The sequence below is a fragment of the Gossypium hirsutum genome, chromosome D06 (assembly GCF_007990345.1).
Source record: "Gossypium hirsutum isolate 1008001.06 chromosome D06, Gossypium_hirsutum_v2.1, whole genome shotgun sequence".
Taxonomy (NCBI): Eukaryota; Viridiplantae; Streptophyta; class Magnoliopsida; order Malvales; family Malvaceae; genus Gossypium; species Gossypium hirsutum.
Window position 1 is genome coordinate 13,360,455 of NC_053442.1, and position 18,786 is coordinate 13,379,240.

The window sequence follows — 18,786 nt, forward strand, 5'->3', positions numbered from 1 at the left end:
ATGGACTTTTTAATGATTTTACGATTAAATTAAGGTACGATTGATGAGTGACACTAATTTAGTCAAAATCTTACTTATAGATATATATAACTGTAATTAAACATGTTTTGTTTTTGTTTATTACATTTTTCCCATTTATTATTTATTTTAGTGTTTATAATATTTTTTTTATAGTTGGTTTCAATTCATGTGATTTGCAGTTAATTAATTATATCAATAATTTCAATTAAAATCATTAATTAGTGTACAAGTTGTTTTAGTATGAGATGGTTAATCCTACCCTTTAATTAATCTAATTGTTGAAATATAAATGTGAAAGTAGTTGATAGTTAATGATTGGGATTTGGGTAATTAAATGAAAAAAAAAAAATAGTATTACTGTTAAGAGGCAAAAGAGTGTGGGGGTCGCTTCATTTCTCAACAAAGTGTATAAAGCAGTTTCAGGGCGAGAGCTTGTCTTTCTCAGTCTCATACATAAACTCCACATTGCAACCAATAACTGAGTCCAATCCACTTTCTCCCTCTCCCCTCTTTTACCCTTTTGAGTTCTTCAAATGAAGGACCCAATCCTCTTTCCTTTCTCTCGCTTCCTCTAATATTATAGAACAAGGAGAAGGGGATATACAAAACTACAAAAGGCTCGTTGCTTTGTTCAAGTGTTTGACAATGTGGTGGGACAAAAACGTGTTGTCCAAGGTGGTCAACATGTTCATGTTATGGCTGTTGTTTTCTTCTTGGGTTTTTTCCTTAGTTTCAGCCACTGTTTCTTATGATAGCAAAGCTATCATCATTAATGGCAGGAGAAGGATTCTTCTTTCTGGTTCTATCCATTACCCCAGAAGTACTCCTCAGGTATTCTTAAACCCCTCTCATTGTAGCTCTTTGGTTTTCCCTGTTTCAAAGTTGAAACCTCATTTTTAAGAAAACAATTCTTGTATGCAGATGTGGCCTGATCTTATAGCAAAGGCCAAAGAAGGAGGCTTGGATGTTATACAGACTTATGTTTTCTGGAATGGACATGAGCCTTCTCCTGGAAATGTATGCCACCTGCTTTCAAATTTATTTATAAACTTGCCTATTGTTTGTTTATTTGTTTCTTTTTGCAGTATTATTTTGAGGATAGATATGATCTGGTTCGATTTATTAAGCTGGTCCAACAAGCTGGCCTTTATGTTCATCTCCGGATTGGTCCCTATATTTGTGCTGAATGGAACTTTGGGTAATAATTTTTAATTTAAAGATTTTTTTTTCTTAATTTTATAGATGTTTACAGATATGCTCTGTTTTCTGGTTCAGGGGATTTCCTGTTTGGCTCAAATATGTCCCCGGCATTGCTTTCAGGACTGATAATGAACCTTTTAAGGTTGAGGGCTTTGATAAATTGATTATATCTAATTACCCTTTCTTTATATATATATATATATTATTAGTGAAATAATTTGCGTTTGTAAATAACTATAATGTAGGCAGCAATGCAAAAATTTACAGAGAAGATAGTGAGTATGATGAAAGCTGAAAAGCTGTTTGAGACTCAAGGAGGTCCAATAATAATGTCTCAGGTTGGAAAATCATCCTTCTATTAGTTATTTAACTGATTTTAGGTATCGAATTTTGGTTCAAAATTGAAGAATTGTGTAATTACAGATTGAGAATGAATTTGGTCCGGTTGAATGGGAAATCGGTGATCCAGGTAAAGCTTACACCAAATGGGCAGCACAAATGGCAGTGGGGCTCGACACCGGTGTCCCATGGATTATGTGCAAGCAAGATGATGCTCCTGACCCTGTGGTAAGATATCCTCCCATATGTTTTTGCTTTTGATGGTAATGGCATGCCTCCGTTCTAGGTGGGGCTTTTGGCCTTAAATTGCAACCTTATCTCAGGCTGTTTTGAGTTTGATTTGATAGCTTTTCAGTGTGTGTTCATTTCCAACTTCACGGGCTTCCAGCTTTCTTAATGTTTTTTGACGTTTATGGAAAATCCTTTTGGGTTTCTAAGTTCCACAATGATGGAAATAATATGATTGTTACCTCGTGACATGACATCATCAAAGCCACCTTTGCCTCTGATAACAGTGCTTAGTTAACAAGGAAGTTTCCACTTATTGTCCTAGGGGGAAATAATGATTTGATCATATAATAGTCTCCATCTGTCTATATAATTTCCATTATACTGTTGCAGATAAACACCTGCAATGGATTCTACTGCGAAAACTTCACTCCCAATGCAAAATATAAGCCAAAGATGTGGACTGAAAACTGGACTGGCTGGTAAGTCATACAAATTTTGCCATGTAAGTTTGATTTTGAGTCTTATTTGACCTTTTGGTTTGTTTAAACCTCAAGGTATACGGAGTTTGGTGGTGCAGTGCCTACCAGACCAGCAGAAGACATAGCATTTTCAGTTGCAAGATTCATACAGAATGGTGGTTCATTTGTTAATTATTATATGGTATTAAGTTCTGCTGCCTCTCTTGTAGAATTGGTTCACTTTTGTACAAAAATAATGCAGTGAAAGATGAGTAGCTTCATTTTTTAATTTCTTTTTTTGCCTCAGTACCATGGTGGAACGAATTTTGGCCGGACAGCCAGTGGTCTCTTCATTGCTACTAGCTATGATTATGATGCTCCTATTGATGAATATGGTATGTACATATGAACTGTAGCCCGAACTGAATTTATTTACCTGCTTCATCATGAGTGTTCAACATTGTTAAATTCTGAATAGGATCAAGAACTAGTTGCTTGAAAATATTCCCCCAAATTTAACAGTTTTAGGGGCTCTGAATGGCTTTACTAGGGCTACCGAGGGAACCAAAATGGGGACATCTGAGAGATTTACATAGAGCCATCAAATTAAGTGAACCAGCTCTAGTGTCTGCAGATCCTACAGTGACATCACTTGGAAGCAATCAGGAGGTAAGTTCTTTTTTTTGTCTAATCTGAAAGAGATAAGAAAATTATGTTGTTTTAAGTTCTGGACTTTGTTCTTATCATGATGTTGACAATTGTTTTTTGATTCCAGGCTCATGTATTCAAGTCAAAGTCAGGTGCATGTGCAGCATTCCTTGCAAACTATGACACAAAATACTCCGTAAAAGTAACCTTTGGAAGTGCACACTATGAATTACCACGTTGGTCCATCACCATCCTTCCCGACTGTAAAACTGCTGTTTTTAACACTGCCAGGGTAAGGACAACAATTTCTTTCTCACAACTGCATCTTTCATGGGGGAAAAACTTAGTGAGATAGCCTTAAAAGAGTTTCGGTACATGAAAATGAAGTTTAAGCTTTATTTATGTTTCACATCAAAGCTGGTTTTCTGTCTGTACTATCCATATGAAGAGCTACTTAATGTGAAATTTAACATCTGAACGTAATCGTTTTGCAGCTTGGTGCCCAGAGCTCAGAGAAGAAGATGGTACTTGCAAACACCGCGTTTTCATGGCAATCATACAATGAAGAAAGCCCCTCTGCTGATGATCAGGATGTAACTGTACATGATGGGCTTTGGGAACAAATCTATATCACCAGGGATGCTACAGATTACTTGTGGTACATGACAGAGTGAGTAATCTCGAGTAAAACACATATTCTCGTACCTCCATGGTTCTACTCGATTTTCTTACATGCTGTTGTTCTATCAGTGTACAAATAGATTCTGATGAAGGATTTTTGAGGAGTGGACAACATCCTCTTCTTACTATTTGGTCAGCTGGTCATGCTTTGCATGTTTTCATTAATGGTCAACTATCAGGGACTGTGTATGGGGGACTAGAAAATCCAAAGTTAACATTCAGCAACAATGTCAAGCTGAGAGCTGGGATTAACAAGGTTACTTTATTAAGTGTTGCAGTGGGACTCTCGGTTCGTTCTGTCACTTCTCCGATGAGGCTTTTGTTTTTTCTTAACTTCAATGATTGTTGGGAAATGGCATTTCTAAACATTGATCATTAAATTTCATACATGTTTCAGAATGTTGGCACTCATTTTGAGACATGGAATGTTGGGGTTCTAGGCCCGGTTACATTGAAGGGTCTCAATGAGGGGACAAGAGATTTATCTAAGCAGAAATGGTCTTACAAGGTTTGTTTAGTACTGCTAAAACATAGAGAAATAGTTATATATATACTAATATACTATGTTGGCATGATGCTGAGCAGATTGGTCTAAAAGGGGAAGCCTTAAAGCTTCACACCGTTGCTGGAAGCTCCTCTGTTGAATGGGTTGAAGGATCACAATTGGTGAAGAAACAACCTATGACTTGGTACAAGGTTAGGAAAATTCCATGTTAATTAAACAGATACCATGTTCGAACCTATAGAACCGGATTTAAATATAGAACATGTGTTGTTTGCAGACAACTTTTGATGCACCAGGAGGCAATGAACCATTAGGTTTAGATATGAGTAGCATGGGAAAAGGGCAACTATGGATCAATGGCCAGAGTATTGGACGCCACTGGCCTGGCTATATAGCCCATGGAAATTGCTATGCTTGTGATTATGCCGGAACTTATAGTGACCAGAAATGCCGAACTAACTGCGGAGAGCCTTCTCAAAGATGGTGAGGAACTACTCCGTTTTTGGTTATTATTTGTTGGATCCGATTCGAACATTCGTAACTGAGTTTTGGGTTGCAGGTACCATGTACCACGTTCATGGCTGAAGCCAAGTGGAAACTTTTTGGTGGTGTATGAAGAATGGGGAGGTGATCCCAACGGGATTGCTTTGGCTAAAAGAACAACAGCAAGTGTATGTGCTGATATATTTGAAGGGCAGCCAACAATGAAGAAACGGGGAATGCTAATCGCAGGAAGAATCAGTAGACCGAAAGCCCATTTGTGGTGTCCTCCTGGCCAGAAAATTTCTAAAATAAACTTTGCTAGCTATGGAATGCCTGAGGGGAGTTGTGGAAACTTCCGTGAAGGAAGCTGCCATGCCCACAAGTCCTATGGCGCATTCCAAAAGGTATGCCTAAACCTATGAAAGATCTTGAAATTTTTACTAGTTTTCACTGTAATTAACATGGTCTGTTTGCAGAATTGCATCGGAAAACAATCGTGTTCGGTAACCGTGGCTCCCGAAGTATTCGGAGGAGATCCATGTCCAGGTAGCAGGAAGAAGCTATCAGTTGAAGCTGCATGCAAATGAAGAAGTCTAAATAGAGTGATACATTAAAGAAGCCTAGACTAGTTCATATTCAGTACATAGATACTTCCTTACCATCTCTGTGAGCTTTCAAGGTATCGCTCACTGCAAAGATGATATGATTTATGTGCATAGAGAAAGCCATTGATTGTCTGATACAGCACAGAGAAAGCATATATGGGATCGGTTTGTAAAAGAATCTAGGATTATTCTAGTTTCCCGGAATTCAGTTTATATAGCATACATGGGATTGATTCTCTTTGTAAAAATAAATGGAAAAAAGTAAAAATCCAAGCATTTTTCAAATTTTAAATAGCATTTTACAGTCTCTTCTGGTATTCATAATGTTGCAGTTTCATCTTTGACCTATTAAGTAGAGTAGATGTGTGGTAATCAGAAAGAGTTGTAAATTAGGTAGTAATTAGGAGGTAGAGAATGATTAACCATTGGCACACTGATTAGAAGTGGCGGTTGATAATGATGATCAGTAGGCAAATTTGATGACAGGGATGGGGCAATGGGTGGCAACGAGTGGATTGGGAAATGTCACACAACGACATGATCACTTACTGAGGGCGTGTTTGGCCTTGGCTCCTCTTTTGCGCGGTGGTGTCTCCGGCGTGTTTCCAGACTTTTAGCGGTGGGCATGGCGTTGGGGATGGTAGAGCTGATAGCTAGAGTTTCTGTGGGTTGGTTTTTTGAGCTTAGGATTGGGCTTTCTGTTTATTTTTTTAAGCTCTTGGGGTTTTCTTTAAAGAACAAAAACTAAATTCAGGAGTTGATCACAGAAGGTTGTTTGAGTGATATCCATGAGACAAAAGAGGGATATTGACTGTGGAGTTACATAATATAATACTCTTTGCAAAGCAAAAGGAAAGGATAGAGATAAGGACCAGTGTTTGTTCAATTAATCAATCACGTTTTGAAATTACTTGAAAATCACGTAACTCGTGCTTTTTATTAAATCTGGCCCTCACACTTGATGGAAAATCCCCTTCTTATCTTTTTCCCACCACTACTACTTTACCCCTAATGATTATGATGCCACATATCTCTATCTGCATGCCGTCTAATTAATTCTCTAAAACCCTATTTCTCTAATCTACTCTTCAATTTCCACTATTAACAAATGTGGCCATAACTGTTCACGTTTACTCACAAATTTCAAAAAGGGCACTCACTCCTCCTCCAGCAACTTCGTCAGCTGCTCTTCGTCCCATGCCCATCTCCATTCCGACTCCACCACCCACCCACGCGCCTCTTCCTCGTTTCCGCCCCCACGCCCCACCCTCCTCCGCTTCCAACCACTCCCTTATTCCTTCCAAACCCTTCACCTTCGACCTTACAATCCCACCCATGTCCACGCTGGCCATCACGCTCGACTCCGACTCCGAAAACGACGACCCGCAGCTCTCTTCGTTGCCGTTGATGGTGATGTACGAAGACGACGACTGAAATATCAACGCCGACGAATACGGATTGTCGCTGAACCTAACCCTCATTCCGTACGACGCCGGAGAATACGTGTACAATGACGCTGACATGGTCGTTTCCGCTGAGTCGTCCAGAAGCTTCAACAACTCGCTCATCGAGTCAGCCTCGCTACCTTCCACCGATAACCACCCCATAACTTCATCGCTTAACTCAGCTACTCCCGCATCTCTCTGCCGTTTAAACTCCGGAGACTCGGCGCCGGTGACGTCGTCGGTTTCCGCTTTCCTTCCCTCCTCTTCCTCCATGCTAATATTTTTTTTTCTTCAAAGAGAAAAAACGAATGATAAAAATGGTAAACCACGAAGACCTTATATATATAACGACGTGTAAAGGAAATGATACGGAAAGTTGATTTTGATTTAATGGCTGATGCATTTAATGCCAGCCGTCTGATTCGATGGTTTTAAAATCTCTTAAATGACGTGGCTGATCATCTTTTGACGGGGAGACTGGGACTCCATGTGCCGAAAAGCGAGTGCCGCGTGGAGGGCTTGTGCTTACGTGGCAGAAGAGCCTATGCAGAAAAATGGCGGGAAAACCCTTCAATGGAGGAGCCCTAAATAAATACTTGTCAATATTTTTGGTACTCCCATGGCTTTTATGACTTGTAAAATTACAACTATACCCTTTTTATTTGTAGAAATTACTTGACTCTCAAAAATTATTAGTCCACAATAGACCTATTCATGAGTCGGGTCATCCAGTCCAGCCTGAAGGTCCATTAGAAATGTGAGAAAGTTTAAAATAAAAATATAGGCCAAAAAATGGGCTTAGACAAAAAAAGGCTCGTTTAAAAAATAGGTCGAGCATTGGGTAAGGTATTTTTGGCCCGGACCAGGCTCGAATTCATTAAAGGACAAATTTTTTTGTTTTTTAATATTATTTTCTTATTGTTTTCTCCCTAGTTTGCTACCATTTTACTATTATGTTACTACTATTTTGTTGTTACTGTTTAGATATTGTATAAAACTTATTTTATTGTTAATTTTGTTATTATTTAGAGGCATTTGTTTGTTAAGTTGCATCTAACTTAGTATTATTTAAGTATACATATTTTTAAAATTTATTTTCAATTTGTTGGGAAATATTTATTTTGATGTTTTTAGTATTTTTGATGTATTATATATTTTTTAAAATAATATAAAAATTAATATGGGCAGGCCGAGTCGGGCTCAGGTTTTAACATTTTTATCTAAGCCGAGCTCGGGAAAAATTTTAGGCCCATTTTTCGGGCCAGGCAGGGGCCAAGCCTAGTAAACGGGCCTAAAATTTTAGTTGAGCCCGGCCCTACCCATGCACACCTCTAGTCTACATTAAAACCCTAAATATAATCCTATTAGAATAAAACGTATGCTTCTTTCTATTATAAAAATATAACACGGTTAAAATATGTCACAAGTCCTATACTTTTTAAAAATAAAAATTTAGATTTTTTTTATATTTCATCAAATTTAGTTTTTATATCTTTAAAATTTTAGAATTCAATTTCAACTCTTAACACTATTTTTTTTTGTTAAATTCATTGTTGTGATATTTTTCAAATAAAAAAATATTCACTTAATAATTATATAATTAAAAAGTTAACATTAATTTAAAAAAATATTAACAATGTTTTATAATTAGACTTGAATTTTAAAATTTTAAAATAAAAAAATTATGAAATAAAAAAATGAATTAATTCCTAATTTTTACAGCGCATTTTAACCTTTATAAAATTATATCAAATTTGAGGGGAAAATTAGAAAGATAAAAGGGGTTTGACAAAAGCAACTTTCACTTTTTTGTGGCAATTTCTCTTTTCTTTTCAGCATTTAATTTCTTTCCTAACGGGACAGGCATCTCGAGATCTCAAAAATCTGTCGAAAAGTAAAAATTAACATCCCTTCTCTTTCTTTCTTCTTTTTCTTTTTCAGTTTTAGTACCTTCTATAAAAGAAAAAAGCAATTTTTTTACATTAAAACAAAACAAGTTACTTTAAAAAAACTAAAATTTTTCAAGGTTGTACTTTTTTTCTTTTGTTTTGGTTACCAATGGTGCCAGCTTTCGAGTTAGTTATACCAGTCTTTTTCTTCCTCATTAACTCAATTTTTCTTTTTTTTCTTCTCATTCTTTTCATTTGTCTGTTCTCTTTTCATATTATATATCTATTTTGTTGATATCTTTGTTGATTTAGACTTATGTTGTTTTAAATTTTATATATTTTTTTGTTTTTCTTGTTTAACGGGTATTCATTTTTAGAATTTTTTGTCTGCTCTTGTAGTATGTTTTTTAGTTTTACTTTTGCAAGTAATTTTAGGGATGATTTTGTTACCGTCCTCTCTAATTTGGTAGATGTTTAGTTATTTTGTCAACTTTTTCCCATTATTTTGGATCATTCGGGGCTGAATTTCTTATTGAATTAAATAATTACAATCACTCTAAATACGTAGTACTTGAATTATGATAGAGCCAATTACTAATATGCCATAGTGTTCATTTGCTAGACTTTATACTTTACCACCTATAACATGGGTTTTTTTTTTCTCCAGATTGCATCATCCCGGAATGAAATAATAATCTCTTTTAAAAAAAACCAACTTAAAAAATCATCACTTGAGCTGCGAATGATTTTATTAATATTTATTAGTCCTTAAATTTATATGTCAGTCATCACTCAAATAAATGAATGACATGCATGAAAGATATTATATATAACAATATTTTTCACACCCAGGGTGATTTTTTTTAAAGTTTAAATATAATTAATAATATATAATTTTATTAGGTTTTTAAAAATAAAGAAATTATTTGAAGTGTGCTTTTTTCTATAAAAAAAATTAAGGTTATTTGGTGTTCTATTTGAAATAAATTTCTTAAACTAAATTACATAAATATCTATAATTAAATTTATCTTTGTTAGGGAAGGATTTTCACTGGTTTAACAAGTTAAACGTCATGATTAAAATATTAATTATATAAAAAAACTAATTTAGCTTTCCAATCCTGCAGGCACCTTTTGACACCTGGGAATTGAAATTTAATTTAATTATTTATTGGTTTTGGTAGGAGGGCCCACCTAAATAGTAAGAAACTCATGAAGAATAAATGAAGTAAGACAGCTTGTTGAATTTTAGGTAATAATTACTGTTCATGACGCAATTAAGTTTTTACCCACACACAATCCACATTAACTGTTCTATCTTCAAAGCACAAGACAAGACCACCGAATCAAAAAGGAGGAAACAATGAGAACCTTCTGCCTCCCATCATAGAGTTTAGTTGATTTGAGTCATAATTTTTATCCTCCAAACCACACTGACTCGTCTTCAACAATGTTGTAATCAGAGTCTAACACTTACCAATATTCAATGTCTGAAAATCTACATGTCACCTACTGAGGCATCTACATAGATTTGTTACAAGTCAATCTGGAAATATGTTGGGGCGCCTTCATCCTTCATGGCTTTGAGGCGCATGAAATGACATGGGACTTGAATTTCTCCAGCTCTGCCAAAACCTCCTCCTCTGGCCTGTAGATCAGATCACTCATCCGCCATATCTGCATATCATCATTCTAGTTTTAATGCATTTGTCACAATTTATAATTGTTTCCCATAATATGCATGCCAGGTAAAGCCCTTGGGCTTTGCCCGACTTATATATGTTTATATCTACCTTCGCAGTGCTCATTTGAATCAATCTCAAGATAAAAAAGAAATGTATTTTCCAACATGAAAAAACTACAGGGGAAACTAGAAATTAACTGATGATACCTGTAATGTCCCTCCTCCACCAGTGCTATCACAGTCATCAGATACACTAACAACAGTCCATGGATCAGATGCATTCCAATGGAAGTCGACGACTTTGTCCCTATATAAAAAGTCGAAAGAATGAGAAGGTTTGCTAACCAATGAGGAATAAATTTTTACAAAAATCATACAAAATCCTCAAATGTCATAATTTCCAACTCAAAAGATCTACTAGGTCAGACCAAATTCTGTGCGAGAACAATCAAATATGTTGTCCTACAGAACAATTTTCATCAAGGACCCTTCCAGAACACAAAAATATAAAAGATAAGGTGTTAAAAGTTTCTATACATCCACTAACATAAGAACTCCGAGCTAAATAATATGCTTGTATGCAACAAAGATCATCAAGGAAACTAGTTTAATGGCGTGAGTTTAAATGGAGAAATAGCCAGAGGAAAGAAAAAGATGAAAGAATGTAAATTGTGAAATGCATTAGACTAAGCATAGATGGCATACTTCAGAAGAAGAGTCCAAACACATGATATATAAACTGAAAAACAATTGCAAACCTGTGGCCAGCATGCTGGAAAAAGAGTCCTGCAGGAGTACTTGGCGATTTTGAAGGACGTTCCACCTTTTTGCCCACCTGCAATACAGATGAGCACATCATACCAACCCGGAGATCAAATAGTAGCAACTACAGCCATATTTTCGAACTGGGCTTTGAATGGAAAGGGGAATATCTTGACTATGTTTTACATAAACAATTATACAAAACAGAAGTAAAACTTGAGGGTAAGGAAGACAAAGATACTGAAAATTTAACCCTCAGAATATCTATGTGCTTACTACTTGTAATCAATTTAAATCCCCTTTTATCAATTACCTTTCAGATTATTAGTTTATTGTTGTGAGATTACAAGAGTTTGGTAGACGAAGACATGAACCATAAATATCTTCAATTCTAGAAAATTCTGAACCGAAATTATCACCTCACAAACCACATCCTCCTTTAATTGATGAGAGCTCAGTTTCCTAAAATTGACTGCAAAAAAACTAAAAATATTTCCATGCAGACTGCAAATATGAATGGGCAGCATGAAGATACTACAGAGTTCAACATAAATGCATAGCCATGTCTGTTATCTGTGTTACGCGTATAAACATTTATCATGCATGCAAAGGCAATTAACTGGAGAATGCTCAAGTGATCACACCTTGTCATAATCCCAAATGTTTAAGAGGCCATCCTCGGCTGAACTACCAAATACAGATGACTCATCTGGTGACCACTGGATCATGAGAATTATAAGCTTGGTAAGTACGGATACATGATAATCCTTGTAATCACATTTGTAAAAGAATAGGAAGTATATGAAATGAGAAGGTTCTTTCCACACCTGCACACACAGAACAGCAGCTCTATGACCCTCAAACTTATAAATTGGTGATCCAACTCCATTAGAAGTGAGATTTCTTCGATCAAACATACGAACAGTATTATCTGCAGACCTGAGAGATCAACAAAAGAAGACAAACAACATTTAATTGTTTACCCATCAGTACAAAACATGAAGAAACACTGGCACAACCATCACATGTCAGACTTTAATGCCAAAAGTGCAAAACTGAAAGAAACATGGATGGAGACATACCCAGTCAAGATAAGATTATCATCATGGGGTTCCAATCAACACAATGAAGATCAGCATCATGTGCCTTTTCAACCTGTCAACAAGAAGCCAACTCTTTAGCTTATCATCAGAATTCAAAAATGACACAGAAGCATATGTTAACAAGATCATAACAGAGAATGAGAAACATTAAGCATTGGTTGATTCAACGACTGGAATTCATAAGCAAAGGAAAAGCTAAATGGTTGAGTTCTGATATCAAATCACACCCACTTCAAAATGACTGAAAACAGACAATTGTCAAGAGAAAGAAGTCCCAGACAGAAGGAAGAGGAATGCATAAAATGCAACTGAACTTTCAACATGTGTGAAGGATTTGAAGAAGTGGCATGGAATTCTAGCCCCACCAACATAAAAGGGAAAAAAGCAGGTAGAACAATGATGCTACATTCACCTTGATAGTGGGGCCAGTGCCAACTCGTGCATCCCATAATATGAGGCAGGAATCATCGCCTACACTACAAAACTCCTGTGCACTTTAGCATATATAAAAAATAACGTCAGAAATTAGAGGCCATAGAAATGACTAAAAAACCAGCAATTCAAAAGCCATTACTACCATGGAAGCGAAACCCATGATAAAGCCATTTGAATAAATTCATATTCATATGAAAGCTTTACGGGCTGAAGTCAAGAAGAAATACAATAAAGGATAAAGTCCATTTATATTTCATCCAAGAGAAAGCAGCTACCTGGATGGACAGAATGCAACATCTTCAACGGTATCCTCATGCCCACAGAAGATACCACGAGGACCTACAGAAGGTCCTTCAGCTGTTTTATCATTACCTTCCCCAGGCTTGTTCTGTTTGACAATCGATCCACCAGATATGTGGTCCTGGATACTCCACAATACCACTGATTTGTCCTTCCCTGTCATAAAAGTCCTCTGATTAATCCCCTTCAGGACTTGAAACAAAAGTAGTTGGGACTGGCCTCAATGTAAATTATGTATTTAAGCAATAGAAGACAGTAAAACATACCAAAGAGCCCAATCTAACAAAAGATACACTTCTAAATTAGTTAATTATGCTATTTCAAACACATCATACATTTTATATAGGAAACAACATATTCAGCTCTCAAATTGCATGTTTTAACTTGATTAATAGGAAGAAGATGAACTCACAATGTCTAATTTGATCATATCAAAGAGATAAGATCATGATTTCCATGAGGGTTTCAGTATTAAATATATCAGTAAAATCATTCATTCCAAACAAATATAAAGTTAATTGAATGATGAAATTCCCAAACCTCCAGAGATCACATAGGGTTCGGTGGGACACATTGCGAGAGCAAATTCAGCATTATCTTGATGTCCAGTCAAAATCTACCAAAAAGGGGAGAAAAAGTCATCAGTGAAAAACAGTTCCTTCACTCCCCCCCCCCCAAATATGCATACAAACTATAACAGAGATAGATTTTACTAAACTTATAGCTGAAATTCTGAAATAAACATACCAAATCTGGGCGAGAATGTGTAGCTCCAAGGACAGCATGACGGTTGGGTTGAGCTTCAACATCCCAAATAAGAACCTAGATTTCAGCATGTTGCATACCAGGTGGACTTCAACATCTTTATAGAAAGAAAATGTGATGAAAATATCGGATCAACATGATTTAACAAAAGAGATATGGCAAGAATTTTACATCTGGACTATCAGTGTGTGTGGCAACAATCTTAGAGTTCTGTGGAAGTTCTCTAATTCTGTTCACCTGCAAGATCGTATTTGGCAGTCACAGTACATTTAAGAGAAAATGATAAGAATAGAATTGTATGGTTATATATGCAAAGCAGGGATTTAAGTAAGCAGAATATCTATCTCCAAACATGTCGTACATCAGAAGCAAGGAAAAGGAATTGCCATATCAAATAGAATTCATTTTCTATAGTTGAGTTCCAAGAAACTGTTAGCAAATGTGTCAGTCAATGACTTCACAAAAAGTCAAAAAACACATTTATCTTTCTAGAATCTGCAAGATTCATACCTCTCCAGGATGTATAAGGGTCTTGTACTTCTTCACAAATGGTGAGCGTGCTTCTTCATTAAACTGAAAAAAATATGAAGCAATCATGTAAAAAAAGAGAAGCTGCAATTTCTCGGTAATGAATTACACAAAGGAAAAAAGATCCCATGAAAATGAGTTACCACTTACCTGAGATATGTGTTCAGCAGCAGCAACCCTAGGTTTGACAACTTCACAATTTGCAATCACAAGCGTATTTGGAACACTACCATCCGTCTGGTATTATAACATAAGACAATAACCGAGTGAAAAGATGTCAAAATAGAAGATAAACACTTTTTTCTACAAAGCTTTTTCTTTCAAGTTCATTAAGTGAATGAGTTCTAAGCATGATGCATAAATTAAGACTCCAGAAGAGCAGTTTCGCTATGTAAAACTGAAGCATCAAGCAACCAAGACATGAAACGAAAGGGCCCTTCCATTCAGCTTGCAGTTTATGCCAAAACCCTATTAAAGCACAACCAAAAAACAAAAAAAAAATACTTGCCTGCTCTGAGAGGTAGAGACGCTGTCGATTCTTGTAGGTAGCTTGCTCAAGCTGCGGTCCCCAGCTGCTCAAAACCAAATTAAACCATCATCAACAAAAGGCGGGGAAAAAAATTTTATTTTAACATCCTCCCTTTTACCCCCCAAAAAGTTGGTGCGGGAGGGGAGAAAGAATATGAGCTAAATTAGCAACACTTAACACAAAATTGAAGCAAAAAAACAACTACAAACATCAATGCCATTCATCTCTTACATGATTCAAGAAAGAAAAACAGTTCAGCGGGTCAGCAAGAGCCCATTTGGGTTTAGCATAAAAACTTTAAGATCTTTAGAATCAAGCATAATAACACAAATAGACCCTAAATGCAAAAGGGGCATATTTTAGCAACAGAACCCTAAATCTAAGCTTTTGCAACATAAAATAGCAATGCCCCACCACCAAGAAAAAAAAAGGGGGGGTTAAGGAGATATACCGGCAAGAGAGAGAAGGCCAAACGAGATTGTGATTAGCAAGCCAGTCATAGAGAACAGGGACCAAAGACTTCCATTGAGTGTACTTCTCATCAACGCTTGGTTGTTGGGCTTTCTTTCCTTCTTTCATTTTACCCGCACTTTGTTGCTGTTGCTGCTGTTCTTTCTCGTCCTTCGGCTTCGGTTTTCGGCCTCTCTTCTTGGGCCCTTGTTGCTGTTGGGGTTGGGAAGACTCCATATTTGAGATAGGGAGCGTTGCTGATGCTTTAACAAGCCAAGAGAGAAAACACCCAGAGACCGGGACCCTACTGGGACTGTATTGGGGTTTTGGAAGAGAATGGGGTAAAATACGGTAAAAGCGGTGGTAAGGGTAAGGGTTTTCTTTAGTTGGGCTAGCTAGCTCTTTAAACTTTAAAGAGTATACTGATGTACACGCGGCAAGTTAGTAGAGACTGTTTCAGCTCAGACCGTCAGAGGTCACTACGATGTTCCAACGTTTTTAACTCACATGCCCCTGGTGGTTTTACAGTTTGCTGGGATCGCCCACCACCTACGTTTGACCTTTCATGGACGCTTCTGCTTGCTTGTAAGATTCCAAAGTTCCCGTTTTTAATTCCGAAAACACTAAATTTAATTATAACCTTAAAATAATATATGATATAAGTATATTACTATTTTAATCTTCCAAATTAGCAAATAATCAATTTTGAGAATGTGTCTCTCTCTCATGAAAGTAATTTTGAGAGAAAGACTTTTTTTTTAAGTAATTTGGGAACCATTATTTAATATACATAACTTTTACATATTATCCCTAATTTTTAATTAACTTATCATCAATTAAAAATTAGTTACTAAAGTATCTACACATATTTGGCCCATGTTTTATTTAGTAACTAAAGCCCAATAAACATTAACTAAATTAGATCAGTTAATATTTTATGATAGTAAATAATAACATGTAATTACACTTATCATATATGTTATGTTCATATTTTTCAACATCAAATAATGAAATATCTAAAATTGTTTTGGTGGTTCTCTATGTTTTCTTGAAAAACCAAAATTCTTTTTTTTGGCCAAATATTCTATTTTTTTTAAAAAAATTAGAGAAATAAATCGATTTTACAGAGGGAGTGTGAAAGTGTGTCCTCCAAAATCATCACTCTAACAGTAAAAACTCAAACGCCACAACGATAAAATTTTTAAACAACCCAATGGTTATTTTATTTTCCTAAAAATATTAGGCCATTTTCATTCTTTTCACTCAAATCCAACTCTCTATATTTTCTTTAAACTCTCAATTCTCTCATTTTCCTCAAGATTTGTTCGAAATTTTCAAATATATTTATTTAAAAATATTATATTTTTATTTTATTATTTCGTAGATTATTCATTTGATTAAATTTTCACGAATGACATGTTTTCTTATTCATTTCGATGACAAGCAAATTTCTGCCGCTCAATCGGTAATGGTAAAAAAAATTAAATTTCGTTATTTTCAATTAAGTTAATTTTAAAGTTTTTAAAATTTTAAAATATTTAAAATTATTTTATTTTGTTTATATAAATAGGCAAATGATAGTGTTTTGGAGGGGTTCATACACAATTTATCAAAAAGTCCAAATACTGAAATTCATGGTTATTTGCAAGATGTGGGGTTCTTACATGCGTCTCGTATGCTCGGGGGCTGCAAATTGGATCCTACACTTATCAGCGCATTGTTGGAAAGATGGAGACTCGAGACACACATATTTTATCTTCTATGCGGTGAGTGTACAATCACACTCGAGGACATAACTTTACAACTCGGTTTACTGGTGGATGGGTCAGTTGTTACAGGTGGATACGGACGAATTGAATCGAGCGATGTGACATATTTTGCCGCCACTGCAAAACATTGAACCACTGTACAAGCTTGATTTACGGGGGGAAATCGACGAAAATTGAAGAGATTTCTACAATAAGTATATTGACATTTGGGATTGTAGGATGGATTTCTTACCCATTCACGAACTTTTTTTCTCATTGGATACAACAACCTCTTTGGAGTACATCCCTTGGTTTAGACTCACCAGCAAGTTATATCTACTGTCGATGGAGGCGAATAGTAGGCAAATTCGTTTGAAGAGGCCATGACGACCACCCCAGCATCGTAGATCCAAAGCAAGTGTCACGACGGGTTTGTCATCAGCTGCAACCCAACAAGGGGTACCGATGTCTGCACTACATTCCGGTCAGTTCCCTTCATATATTTCTATTCCTTTCAATAACCCCATGTATTTTTCACAAGCATCACATTATGAACCACACTATGCACCACCACAGCATCCTATATCTACACCTTTTTGTAGGTATGTATTTTACGGCACCTCCGTCCCCAACATATTACACCTTGATGTCAACATCGGTGCCGACACAAATGCCGACATCAATACAGGCATATCTGTCAACAATAATGATTCCCAGATATTATGCGCAACCAGGTTTTATGACATCGTATGGTTATTCACCGATAATGTCACAAACACCTATCGCGTTGTTGTTTTATCAAGGTGGCTCATCGTCGCAACCACCTTCTCGTAGAATGGATGACACACGATGAGAGGCTAGGATGACACCGCATTCAATCACGAAAGAAGGAGATGGAGACGAATACAAAGACGATGGTGGAAATGAAGATGAAGACGATGGTCAAGATGAAGATGAATATGGGGGTCGAGGTGAAGATGAAGATGATGATCACAACTAAGAGGAGAAGTCGGGACCCCAACCAGCAACTGTCAACCACAACCCTGTAGCACATATTTGGCCCTACGACACCCATGATATATATTTTTCATTTACTTTTTGTGATGTAAATATAATTTATATCAATAAAATATGATCATTTTTATATTTGTGTTGCAACTCATAATTTTCTGTTAAATTCTAATATATATTGTACGAAATTTTCCATATATAATATTTACTATGAAACATGTAACGGTTCGAAAGTCAATGCTATCAGAAAATGTGGTTTCAAGACTTCATTTTCGTAAATCGGAGCCATAAATTTTTTTTTCAATATTTATGGAGTTATATAGTAGGAAAATTAAATTTTGGATAGATAATTTTATCGAATTAGTAATTAATTAAGGTACAAAGACTAAATTGTAAAAATGGTAAAAGTTTAATCGCTAGATAAATTTTAATTGGTACTTAAAGTAGGGCTTAAAGTGGCAATTTTTTTGCTATACGAATGTTAGTAGACGGCGGAAAATACAAATGATATACCAAAAAATGAACAGAATTTGTACAAAAAAAAAGCATTGTAATCAATTTCTGTACAAAAAAAATGTTAGCGACGTTAAATCCTCAATGCATCCCTCAAATGTTGACATGTTTCCTTCGTATGCCTTGGGTTTCTACAGTAGCCACATAACCTCTATTGATTACCCCTCTCCCAAACATCCATATTGGTGCATATCCAAGTAGAATTTGAACAACTGTTTGGGAGGCGACGCAAGTTGAGATTCGGTGCCAACTCGAATCAGGCGTTGGACACTGGCGGCCACATATTCTCATCTAGGGCGGATGGGAATTCCGATCTCCATACGTTGTGCATGTGTTCTAGTCTATACACATCGTTAATATAATACACGTACTGTATTTGTGCATTCGCACATTCAGTAATTGCATGTGCGCACGAGAATCGAAGTGCCTAGAATCTCTCACAATCGTAGGTCC

General features: G+C 36.1%; 3 protein-coding genes across 3 annotated transcripts; 1 reads left to right on the top strand and 2 right to left on the bottom strand.

Moving 5' to 3' along the window:
- The first annotated feature begins 455 nt into the window (after positions 1-455).
- Positions 456-5,468, top strand: LOC107901113 (beta-galactosidase). The gene is made up of 18 exons (XM_016826990.2): positions 456-852; positions 943-1,038; positions 1,107-1,219; positions 1,297-1,363; positions 1,467-1,559; positions 1,645-1,788; positions 2,182-2,270; positions 2,346-2,451; positions 2,557-2,644; positions 2,800-2,918; positions 3,025-3,189; positions 3,392-3,567; positions 3,648-3,867; positions 3,976-4,086; positions 4,164-4,274; positions 4,361-4,566; positions 4,643-4,970; positions 5,043-5,468. Exons 1-18 carry the CDS (start codon positions 667-669, stop codon positions 5,151-5,153), a joined length of 2,529 nt encoding a protein of 842 aa, XP_016682479.2. The 5' UTR covers positions 456-666; the 3' UTR covers positions 5,154-5,468.
- A 562-nt stretch (positions 5,469-6,030) lies between these two features.
- LOC107901114 (uncharacterized) lies at positions 6,031-7,408 on the bottom strand. Its single transcript, XM_016826991.2, has one exon. The coding sequence runs from the start codon at positions 6,887-6,889 to the stop codon at positions 6,302-6,304; it is 588 nt and encodes a 195-aa protein (XP_016682480.1). The 5' UTR covers positions 6,890-7,408; the 3' UTR covers positions 6,031-6,301.
- A 2,317-nt stretch (positions 7,409-9,725) lies between these two features.
- Positions 9,726-15,691, bottom strand: LOC107901112 (WD-40 repeat-containing protein MSI4). Its single transcript, XM_041095721.1, is given in 16 exon segments — positions 9,726-10,182; positions 10,397-10,496; positions 10,948-11,024; positions 11,596-11,670; positions 11,779-11,890; positions 12,034-12,064; positions 12,067-12,106; positions 12,467-12,548; positions 12,765-12,945; positions 13,330-13,405; positions 13,537-13,611; positions 13,726-13,791; positions 14,065-14,127; positions 14,233-14,319; positions 14,591-14,654; positions 15,063-15,691. Coding segments are annotated over 16 exon segments (1,467 nt in total). The 5' UTR covers positions 15,299-15,691; the 3' UTR covers positions 9,726-10,080.
- Positions 15,692-18,786: the final 3,095 nt, after the last annotated feature.